Below are 12963 nucleotides of genomic sequence, written 5' to 3'. Positions count from 1 at the left end.
CCTCGATTTTCTCCTTTCCTACCAGTGCCTCCACAGCATGCAGCTGTCCCCTTCTTCAGCATGGTTCAAATCGGTACGTTTCCAGTCCACACAGAGATTTCTTTCAAGAAGGAAATTCACCACATTGATATATCCCTGATCAGCGGACCAATATAGAATTTGCTGAAGGATTTCGTGACCTGGTTCGTACTGGACGAGCAGTTCCCGCCACCGTGGACCTTCCTCTCTTTTCCGCCAATCCTCTCTCTCGGGAGAGGAGGTTTCTCTCTCATCTCGCAAGCAAGCTCTCTCTTCTCAACAACCTTCTCTCTGTCCTTATATGCTCTTTCCTTTTCCTCCTCTCTCTTCTTACATTCTCTCCCCAACTCCTCTTCTCTCTCCTTACGCGCTTTCTCCACATCCTTTGCTTTCTTCTCAAATGCCTCCTCCCTCTGTTCTATCACCATCTCCCTCTTTTTCAGCACATCTTCCCATGAACTCGTGCTGTTCTCTGTCTCCCTAGGGGTTCTCACCAATTCTTCCACCACTCTGGTGTCATCTTCCAGCTGCAATTCCCTCATCTCCACATGTTCCGCAGTGACCCATGGAGTGCCGCACACAGTCGCACCGAGTCTGCAAGGCACAATAACACCACAAATTAACAGATAGTCCTCCTTAGAGCCAGTTTACATGGGATCTTGTTAATGAAACTGGCAACCATGAGAATTACCTGAAAGGAAATTGATTAAATTACGAAGTGCGGCAGACATGGCAACCCTATTATAATGTTCAAGAAACCTACATCGTCAGCTGGGTGGCACTATAGTCAGGTTGCCAACAAAGAAAGAAAGAAAAAATTGCACACTAAAAGGTTGATTTAAACACTAAATTTATTTGCAATGTAGATCCCTCACCTGTCATTTTGAATGCCCCACGTTTTATATTGAACTACCTGTATTTCTCAATATTGACGGTTGAATGTTTACTTCTAGGATTGTTACGACCTGTCAATTACCTATGATATGAATTTTTTGAGATTTCTTTGCTGTGAGAGAAATTTATATTCTTCACTTTTTAATTTTAGTTTTAAAGTTAATATACCGGTATATTTAATTAAAAATTCTATTATTCTGTCTTAGGTTTCTTGGCAGCTCAGTTTGTCTACGGAATAGTTAATACTTTCAAAGTAATAGCAACCTCGATTCCCTATTCAAAGAAATGTAAACAACTACAATTAATGCCAGACGCAGCTTGAGGTCCTCTAGCCGCCAATACCACGCTCGGAAGCTAAGAGCTCATAATACCCCTTTTTAGTCGTTTCTTACAGAAGTATTCCACCACTCTCCTACCTATGTTACAACACTCCACCGAGAGTCGCAAGTTAGGAAGGGCATCCGGTTAGAAGGATAGAACCTCGAATTGGGGTAAAACGTGAAAAAAGCCCTAGCACAGCCTCCACCGGGATAGTGTCATAAGAGTCAATGTATTGCACCCTTTAGTCGGTAGAGTTGCGGAACATCTTCTTCTATCTTGCCTCGGCTGCTGTAAATAAAATACTCACCGCATTTTTGAGATTCTGTCTCAGGTGTGCTCAGTCCTTGGTCGCCTGGAGGGTGCCGCTGAGGGATTGCCTAGCTATAGGTTGCTATATGACTACTCACTAAATAACTGTCATCACACAGACTGAATTTAAATAAAATAAATTTTATTACCAAATGCGTAAAATCAATAATCCTGGATCAGGTTTCGACCAACAGTTGAATGTCCAAATTTATATATATATATATGCAAATTCACCATCGTAGATAACCACAATTAATTGTAATTAACTTAAAAAGATTAATTGATTAATTGACTAATTAAATAACTAAAAAAATTATTATGATAAATTTATCCATTATAAATCTTAGTATAATTGTCTGATCATATTTCATCGTCAAGTACTCAAATTGGTTGAATTAAGTATTTATACCACAATGATGTCCAGTACAATCACCTGTTTTATGATAAAAGCAATTAAGTTGTGTGTGTCTGAATTAGAAAATCACACTATAGCAAACAAAGAACTTACGATGTTATTATCAATTTAAACCAACCTTTTATAACATTTAGAACATTCCATCATTTTCTTTCTTTTTGGAAGCATAATCTCCACATTCTATATAAATTATTTGACATTAAAATCTCCTCATTTAAATACTGAGGATCGATGCAATCTTCAACATAAATCACTGTGTAACGTGATGTAATTCGACTCAATAAGTCTGCAAATATAATTTTTGACTCTGGATATTACTGAACTTCAATTAAACCAAGTTTTACTTTTAAACAACACTCAAAATACGTAAACTCTCATTTGACAAAATTATTTCTCTCATAACATTCTCATGACTATTAAACATCACTATCATCGTATTATTTACTGTTGAAATACAATTTAGTAACCAAATTAATCGTTCAGTAATTTCTACAAATTTTGGTTGTGCGATGTTATGTGAGCGTATAATCAAATCTACCACTTCATGTACTTATTTTACGTGAGCTACTGTTCTATTTACAGTTAAATTAACACATTAATTATCACACAAATAGGCTTAGAACTACGGAAAATAGCTATATTACATCGTAGTCACAGAGGAATTACCTAATTCTACTCATAACATGATTAAAATATACCCGTCAGGGTTGAATGCTCTCTAACGCACGAATTGATGTCATATTTACACTATTTATATAACAATTATTCATTCACGCAATTAGCCGTATATAAATCAAACATAATATTATTTAGATTGCATCATTATGGATAATATATTTTCCTACTCAGAGTCCAGTAATTCCAAATCTCTGATTAAGGATATCGTTCTACCATGACCATATTAGCTTCTCATGGCTTCCCTAATTTTATTCATTAATATATATACCGAGGAAGAATTTAGAGTAAAATAATTCAAAATCAGGTGGCGATAAAATTAAGGAAAATGTGATAAAACACTGACTCACATCAAAAAAATTACCAGAATTCCCATTGTAATACGATCTTGGCATGTTAAGTGGGATTTTTGGCTATTCTCATGAGTCATTCACAATGGGTCAATCTGCTATGCTTACATATAATTTTTTAGTATAAGATGGTATGTCATGTTGCCTTCTCATGCATTCATCGTGATAATCGCCATTTTTAATGCACTTCAATTTCATTGCGAGACTGGTCCTCCCGCTCACTTTCATTCCTCGGTTCCTCATGGCCGGCACATATTTCCAACATCGCGATACGAGCTTTCACAGCTTGAATATCATCTCATTTATTTAGCCCCAACGGCTTGTTCATTCATCCTCAGCTCCCCGGCTGATAATATATCAATAACTTCTCATATTTTGAGATAATTGCCAGTAGTGCATATTCAATCATCACATAATATTAACCTCTATCGTCGTGTGAGCATAATGACATAGCATCATTTCTTAGTGGGGTACCAATTCCCCATTATCGAAATATTCAATTATTACCTCCCAATTTAATGCCTCTATCATATCACAACAATATAAAATTATTTCACCAAAATCCATGATGATCAGTTGACAAATAAAATCGATTTTCACCTGTCCATATAATCGTTATTCAGGCGAACTGTATTTAAAACTAACATAAACTATTTCAAAATAACCATGAATAAAATAAATTTACACTCCATTAAAATTCTGTCATGTGACTAAGCGAATCGAACCGTCATAATGTGCAATCTTACAAAAAACAAATAATAATGATCCCTGATATCGTTTAAATGTAGGCCTATTCATTTAAACAAATCAATCGAAATTGATAACAACAATGAAAGAAATATTAATAATAATAATAAGAAGAAGAAAATAAATGAAATTGAACACATCATGCGTGAATAAATCATCGTTATTAAATCTCCTCTGTGCTACACCCTGGGATGAAAATACAATACTTAAACATCTAATTTGTAGCTCACGTAACTATCTAATTAGGTAGTACATTCCATGTTAGAGTCATATATCTGATTGGAATTTACTCACATGTTGCAATGAAGCTTCGCCCGCCATCGGGCGCCCGTCGAGTTGGAATTAGAACATGATCGTATAGATACTATACATCTTCACAAAATCGATGTATCCCTCCATGGTATTTGTTACACTATACACACGCATTTAATATTCTTGCTGCCTTAATTCTAACGCAATGACACTTAAAGATATATACACAAAATGAAGACAATTATTATACACTATTTCTCTTCTCACGGCACACGCGGGCTTGGAGCTTTCTACGAGCTAATTATGTGCGCGCTGGGCTCGCTTCTTCTCAGTGAAAGTACTTCCCCGCACCTGGACTGACATCTCCGAGCTGCTTAAATCCCCTTACGAGTTTCTTGCCCTTGTAGTGGTGTTAATGACCTGTTTGTAGTGGAATTACTCATCCATAGTCTCTCCCTTTACCTTGTATTTATGAATGAATCAAAATAGAAGTACTTCCAGGACAGCCTGTCTTTCATTGAAGGAAGTCCATTCGGTCACCCATGTAATGTTAAAATGTTACTAAGTGTTCTGGATCGCAAATATCAAGTGTGAATAGCTTATTTTCACCAAATTTTAGTATAAGGTTCTCGATGTAATAATGTAGTAAAGTGTACTGTAATGTCTTTCAGTAAACCTGTAAGTTCCTCAGGAGTTTAACTGTTAGCAGATATCTTACATTGTTCAAGTCAGAGAATTTAGATTACACGTCTAAACTTCACAACTGTTGACGAACGAGTGATCTTCTTGTCTGACGGCTTGTGCCTCCTTCGGTGCGTCTGCGGAGTAATACTAACTGATTTCGGGAGCGACTTTTAATTCATGCATCCCTATCTGTAATTTCATTATTGTCCTAATTTATAAATAAACTCCCGGTGGTTCCATTAATACACTGTGATCACGGAATTTATCACACAAATTCAAATAATTTAGATGGCTTCGGTGGGAATATTTTTTCTGTCGTACTACTGCATGTAAGACGGTAATGGCGCGAATATTTCTTCACTCTCGCTCACAGACACGTTTTCACTTAATTCAATATTGCTGCATATTAACACGACATACCTCACTCACTCTTTACGATACACAAATTGGAGTATTACTGCCGTCGAAAAGTTATTAATTACTTTCCGTTTCTGTCAAACGACTGAATATTCAAGAGCGCCCCATTCGAAATATTTCAAATACAGGTTTCTGATTGGATAAGAGGGTTTAAGCGGGGGACGTTGGACTGTTCCCATTTGAATTTTGAGGGGTGTCTGGTAGATGTTTTCTGTCTTACAAACAGCAGAAAAGTACATCGGGATGACCTAAATTCCTAGGTAGCTACGCGTCCTCTCGCTGTATTGTTCGGAGGTAATTACTTTATGGGGGGCAACAAAACGTGACTTAGAGAGGCTTCAGCAGCTTAAGCTTCTATTGTGTGTGGTCTTGCTTCCTGTAGTATTGTGAGAAACAGAGTTTCCACTGTGTGGAAATATTCCACCTATGATATTGACTACAATTTATTAATATAATGCAACTAAGCTCAATTCCATGGGTGCAGTATGCGCGTGCTTCTACTTACTTGTGTTAGGCCACTCACTTTTATCTCTCCTATCCTACCTTCCTCGGTTGACACTTGTTCTTTTCCGACCCCCACGCTATTACGTTTACGAGGGCTAAAGAGTCTTTAATTTCCACGCCTTTCGTAGCTCTTGTCTTTCTTTGGCTGATACCTTGCGCGGTCGCTCCACTCTCCAAGACCTAATGTCGCTTTTCAGCGTTAAGCCTCAATGAATAATGCACATTGTGTATTAAGACTTACACCATCTCCCTGGTACAGTGTCAAGTCCTAGAAGGTTGGCGTGGTCAACGCGACGTTAGGCCTGCAGGAGAATCGAATGTGTAGTGTAGGTAGGGATTTCATTCCATATTCGGGAATTCTGATAATACGCGAAATCCTGCAGAGCTAAATTCCGGCACTACATTAATTTTTACCTATTATATTGGGTATTCAGTACAAAGATAGTTTAGGTCTTCCTGCGTGATTGTACCTAAGTTGCGAACTTGTAGAAAAAATGAACTTTGTATTCCATGTGTCAGCAAATACATCCAAACTAGTCACTTTGCACGAGCAGTTACTGTATTTTTTTGCTGATATGTGCATCCTAGGTTCACCGTTTCTAGAATTTCCAAGATGCTTCCCAATATTACGCCCCCTATGAATAAAACATTTGTGTTACACCATATCCCTAGTCCTATGTGTAGCCACCAGCTTCCACAAATCTCAGCATCAAAGTCGAAGCTCAAACTTGAGAGTGTAAGGCCCTTGTAAAGTTGAGCCTGGCGTCAAACGCATGGGTTAACTTAGCACTTTTGACCCTAATCTCGTCAGCAATTAGGTCTTGGGATGTTAACGCGTGTGTGAGGCGGGGTGATGTACTGGTCATCCTCCTCAGTTGTATCCCCCGACCCCCAGAGTCTGTAGCTCCAGGACACTGCCCTTGAGGCGGTAGAGGTGGGATCCCTCGATAAGTCCAATGGAAAAACCGACCCTGGAGGTAAACAGATAAAGAATAAGAATAAGAAGGAATTAGGGAATTGCCTCTATAAGGCTCTGTGTATGCCTATTTACCCCTGTGTCCTAGCAGAGCTCCCCCCTGAGTTAGCCCTCCCTATTAGTCACCCTTACGACTGGCAGTACACCACTGATGCAATTCTACCCCTCCACCTCACCTCTTAAAACTGAGGATCTGAGTGGAGTGACGTCATCATAGAAGCAAGAGCTGTAGTGACGTCACCGCGAACAAGCTTTGACCTGTAGCTGAAGACTCCAAGTTCTCTCAAGTCAGGTGTCTTGCGTCATAACACACTGTCGCATTCCTTTACAACGCCAGATAGGGAAAGATACAACTTAGCTCGCAAAGTCATTCTTTTTTTTCTGCTGACATGTACACGTCTCCACATTTACTGTAGTCAGTACATCTTCATCGTACACATATTTCAATCAAGGTGAGGATATTTGAAATGCACTTAAGCTCTTTTGGTTTCTGAGTTTATGTCAACTCCACGTTCGAATCCTTAGGAGTGGCATTTACTCTGCTCACCTAGGGCTTAAGTGCACCCTACAAGTGTTAGCCAAGGAGGTTAGATAGACGACAGCTTAGCACACAACATGCCTAGACTCAGATACAGACCCCCCCCCGCGATTTCACCAATGCAGACACAACAACAGCACAGGTTGCTCGGCTCCTACCTAAGGCAAGGGTGCCCCTAGAGGAGCTTTACTCTTATAGAACCCCACCATATCAGAATGAAGTGTCCTACAAGAGTTGGCCCAGGAGGTTAGATAGACAACAGCTTAGCACACAACATGTCTAGATTCAACTAAATACCCCTAGTTCACCAATACAGACACAACAACGGCACAGGTTGCTCGGCTCTTATTAAGGGCAAGGGTGCACCTGGAGTAGCTTTACTCTTTTAGAACCCCACAGCATCAGAATAAAGTGCCCTGCAAGAGTTGGCCAAGGGGGGTTAGATACACAACAACTTAGAATACATCATGCCTAGACTCAGCTAAAACCCCCAGTTCGCTAACCCATGCTCTCTCAAGTCAGGCGCCTCTTTTAGTAGCCTCTTTCGACAGTATTCCATAAGATAACGGCATCGTATTGTCTGAAGGTGTCAGAGGACGTAACGCGTGTCTAGTATCATAATCTCCAGAAATCCCTTCTACAGCTGTAGTATTGTATCCAAGGGACGAGCTAAACCTTGGTATAAAAACTCCTACTTTCAGCTGGAAATATATCACAGGCAATGTGCTTCAATGTGGTAGCAAACACTTGTACTGAATTGTGGATTTGTGACAATTAGGCCTATATTCTACAGAGTCCTCGCGGTTACCCCGATAAGTCTTAAACTTATTACCATATTATAAGTTCAATATTAATATTTCATGGTGCAGGTTACTGTAGTCACGTACTTCAACAGATGAGTGGTCCTGAGTTCGGGATACAAGTTGCTACAGAATAGGTGTGGCCACCTCAAGTATATTCTGAGTTGTAGCCCTCCCTGCGAAAAGCCACCGCAGTGAGTTCAGAGTTTGATCAACGGCATTCTGTGAGAAAGAATTCCCAGACCACACTATATTTTCATCAGTCCGTTTTCACATCAACTTTGCTGCATGGGAGTGAAAGCTGGGTGGATCTGGGGGTACACTGTTTATGAGATATAAGTAACAGACCTGAGAGTAGTGAGAATGATTGCAGGTGGAAACAATGGCAAGGAGGATATTCGAAATGAGGGTAGTTCAATCCCAATTCGTACAGTACAGCTGCTGATTTAATTTGGCTTTGGTGGTGGGGTCATGTTTGGCGAATGGCTAAAAATAATGTATACTGCAACAGAGGGTAAGAGAAGTACAGGGAGGACCAATACGACGATGGTTAGACTCAGTTCTGAAAGAGATAAAGATTAAAGCTATGAAACTAAATGAACCACAGAGGGTTGCAGACTAAACGCATAATACGTGACAGTTGGAAATTAAGAAGTACTTATAAGACACACTTTGACAGTAATTTGTGTTTGTATCAAGCCTGTCCTTATTCCGAATACACTTACTTTATTCCTCCTTCCAAGATGCGCAGGGATGAAATGACGCCAGATGCCACTAGTCGCAGGAAAAGATGGCCGATACACAGCTTGGTCACGTGTCACAGCTTGTCGCTTCCCTCTGAATACCTGATGAATTGAAACATGTGGAAAATAACAACTTCAGGAGAAAAGAACTAACAAATATACTTAGGGGTAAAACCAACAACACTGAAATTACAAACAACTTGTTAACGTCAAAACTATTAATTATAACACGAAACTCTCAAGATTTCACAAATTACCATTACTTCGCCGCCTGCATTGCTGCTAACCTCACTTCGCTTGCTACTACGCTACTGACTTTATACTGCCTCGCCTTACAACTGCTACCTTCGCTGATTTTCCTCACTTCTGCAACCTGGGAACCTCTATGTCACTACAACATCAGCCGTCTGGAATCATCCTATGATAAATGTGTTTTTGAACTTTCTACACTCGCCCTATAACAGATCAGCCTCCGCTTCTACAAATCAGTTCAATTCTGACAGCGGTGTGGTTCTGCTTTCGGTGTATTTAAGTTGACTTAACATCATTGCTATCTGGACTCTTGTTCAGCACGACATGGGTGAGAAAAGGCTTGACATTTATATTTTGTTGTGAGCATTAAGTCCTTCATTTCAGCAGCTCCGTTAGCCAATCATCTACGAGTGTTTATTATGCTATCTCGAAATTTATGGAGTTCCCTGAGAAGCACAGTGATTACAGGTGGTTAATGATCCTTTGCATTATTTTGGTTACGTAACTGCGTGTGGCCTTGTGAAATATTTTTCTTTACTTATGCCATTTTCAACTACGCGGGACGGTTGCTTCGATTCATGTACCTTCCCCGAGTTCCCCTTTTCCTTTTTCCAATGATGGGGGTTCTTCCTTTTTAATGTTCGCCACTTCTTCTTATTGTTTATCTGAGATTTGGTGTCAGGATTATTTCCTTAAGGTAACTTTCACTGTTGTTATCTTTGCGACCATTCAAGTAATATGCGGCCGGTACACTGCGTCTTGGTCAGTGATTCGTTTTATGAATGTTATTCCGTGTTGCTCTCTTAACTTGGTCCTCTGAATTGTGTATTTAATTCTTAGCATTAATACGTGTTGTACGTTGAGTTGTTTGAAATATTTTTCTACTATCGTTTGTCAATAATGTACTTTCCTGCGAAAATTTCTGTTTGCCGAAATGCTTCCACGAACCTAGTTAATTCCTATTATCATTGCTCTTTGTCGGTTGGACATTAGTTTCTGTATTGATGTTCGTGAGTATTATTATCATTACAGCCAACTCGCTTGAGTTAAAGTCAATTTACCACAGTCTATTAAACATTTGATACCTAATCTAACGCATAACAACCAGAACACATATCTGCGTGCTCTGGTACAGCACATGTTCACTTCACAACGGTCCTTTGGAGATTGTTCAGTTCCCCGGATGTCACACCTGTAGATGGCCACATATGGGCATACTGAAAGAATTTGTTTTCCAGTCAAGACGACTCTATCTAGAAATGAACATGAATGAACATGAATTACAAGAAAAAACCCTCTGCTGCAACCAGTTTTTACAAATATGTTCGACGATCTACAGGGATCTTATGATCAATGCATGACGCATTAGGCCACACTTTTGACAGACTTGCACAGCAAAGTGCATACCAGTTCGTGGTAGTGCTTCAAAATTAACACATTGCGCACGGCCTACGCAAACATATAAGGAAACGGAATAAGCGAAGGAGACATCGGCCATTTATCCAACGAACATTTACGGGTGTTTTTACAATTCTCTACATGTCTTTAATGGGAAGCTCTCATAGCCAGGATCTCAACTCCATTTTGCTAATTATCATGCTTCTCAGCGTTGCTGTTAATCTTCATACAGCAACAGCGATTGCACTCAGACCGGCTACTTCATGCCAGGGAAAGGCTGAGCATTGTAAGCTTCAATTTGTACCAATGAAATCATATGATACCTACGGGAGAATTTGAGGCATGTAGAGACAATTGCCCACGGATATCTATGATCCAAAGAGCTCCCTCTGTTTTCCCATGTAAGTTGTCTTGTATATGGCAACTATTTCCAGGTATTGGGGAGACTCACTTCACTTCACAACAAGCGTAATTTCTTATTAAAATCTCTACAATTATCATTATGAGGGATGCAGTCTTGTACCAGTCATGCTTAGGAAGAGTGTTTGCATATAAAACTGAACTTATGGGTACATGTCTGTGAAGGACCATAATTTTAACTACAAATCACACACAAGATATCGCCAGTAGTTTGCTTCATATACACCCGAAATTCACCGTACAAGTGAAATTAACCTTTTAGAACCATAAAACAACAAAGAAAAATTAGTTAGTCAAGTATTTTAACAATTAGCCTACTTTATCCTTTGTATGTAATTTACTTTTTGGGAGTGTAGACAGTTTTTAGGTACCTTTATCTCTGAAACTTATCAATAAAAACCACCATTTTTAACTGTATACAGAGAATGTGTGTGTGCATAAAGTAGACTACTACGGAGAACATGCAGAAAGAAATGAATTAGCAGCATTAATTAAAACTTGGTACATAAAAATACAGCAATTTTTTGTTGGGTGTAGCTGAAGTCAAGTCCTAACTTTTTAAGATAGGTCCATGATTGTAGTCTACTTTTCTTCAATTATCGTACTGATTCTATGCACGAAGTTTCAGCCTTAGAGCTTGAGTAGTTTTTGGTTTATTAAATTAAATATATCAGAAAACTAAACTTTCGGGAAATTGGACTTAAAGTTAACTTTGTTTTTAATGAAAGTTGTGGCGTAACCTGATGTGTTTAATGTATTCCAGCCCCATAATCATCTTGTTTCAGAAGTTCTTCATCCTCTTTTTCCTCCTTGTATTCCTTTTTCTGGTTCTTGCCTCTTTGAAAGTCACCTTGAACATTCCCTCTGCCTCGGCAACTATTCTGTCAATAGCAGTGAGGAGGTAGAGGAAGATCCATAATTGCACAGAAAGTTTGTGTTGCTTTATACCCTTTGCCTATACAGCGCATACCATAGGCTAGTCTTGTGTTCATATTATAAAGCCTCTTGTTATTTACCCCTGAGACCATGACCACAGACACTGCACATAATGATAAGTTTTGAGACTAAACTCTTTCTACTATTTACATCTTCAAGCAGTTCAATACTACTTTCAGTTTCACAATATTTACACTCTAACATTTGTTCAGTAAACTGCACACAACACTCAGTTAAATTATCACAGACCCAGGATTAATGTTTGGAATCTTTTCTTCACGAAAGTTACTGCTGTATGAGTCGTCCAAATATTTCAGTTTATTTTTGAAGCACTTGAATGCACCTTAACCTCACTCTCTCCAGAACCATTACTGGTATTGATTTGTTTTTCTTGCTCCTTAGATGTAAATGTATTTCCGTAGAACTTGCGCCTGCCAGCACCAAATTTCCTTGTCCTCGGCTTATCTATGGAAATATTTGCTACTTATATTTTAAGAAAAACTGTTGTGATCAACACTGTAGTTTATTTATTACTGATGTGGAGAAAGATGAACATCGTGCAGGTTAGCCAACTTTTGGAAGTTAAATTTACTATTTTTGCACAGAAATTACCTTTACTGCCCCGAAGTGACTTGTTCAGGAAATATTATGAAGTTTAAATACATTTGAAATATAAAGGGGCGTGGCAGAGTTCTGCTGATATTTCAGATTAGGGCTGTAAAAGGTCGTAAAACATTAATAATATGTACTTATTGTATATGGTTGGATTCAGGAAAGACTGGGGGATATTATAAGAGCACTTTTTTATTCTATAAGAAATTCTCGTGCATGTTCCCTTAAAATACTAACTATGATTACAAGTAAATAATACATAACAATAGTACGATATGGACAAGGAGAATATTTGAGTGATATATGTAACATAAATATTACATACTTTCGTGATTTGTCTGGTTGTGGCAGTGAGTTTACAGACGAGGAGGTGACAAGAGTAAGTTAATAAACCTAATGAATTATTTTATATTTAATACGAGTTTATTGATTTGAGTTCTAAAAACTGACCACGTACGTCACAAAAAATTACTGTAAATTTATTTATACCTATTCCCTTATTTCAATTGCATTTGTGATACTTCAGGAAGGGTGATATTTAATAGTTACAGTAAATTAAGTGAAAACTATAATCAATTCATTACATGAATTAGAACAAAAGGTAAGTCATACTTCCTGCAGACTTTTACCTTATTTACTGTATCTTAATCTCCCTCATTGAGGCAACTGACAACAGCCCCACATTAACCCTTTAACGCCGAC

The 12963-nt window shown here is 38.6% G+C and overlaps 1 protein-coding gene across 1 annotated transcript in view; it reads right to left on the bottom strand.

The window, feature by feature from the left end:
- LOC136886639 (zinc finger protein 33B-like) overlaps positions 1-12963 on the bottom strand; it is a 145608-nt gene that overhangs the window by 90894 nt on the left and 41751 nt on the right. Inside the window, exon 3 of the mRNA XM_068230867.1 lies at positions 513-612. Coding sequence (XP_068086968.1) covers positions 513-612 — 100 coding nt within the window. The remainder of the gene's footprint in view (positions 1-512; positions 613-12963) is intronic.

The sequence above is a fragment of the Anabrus simplex genome, chromosome X (assembly GCF_040414725.1).
Source record: "Anabrus simplex isolate iqAnaSimp1 chromosome X, ASM4041472v1, whole genome shotgun sequence".
Classification (NCBI taxonomy): Eukaryota; Metazoa; Arthropoda; class Insecta; order Orthoptera; family Tettigoniidae; genus Anabrus; species Anabrus simplex.
The sequence above is the reverse complement of the archived record's forward strand: the minus strand, read 5'-3'. Positions and strand labels throughout refer to the sequence as shown.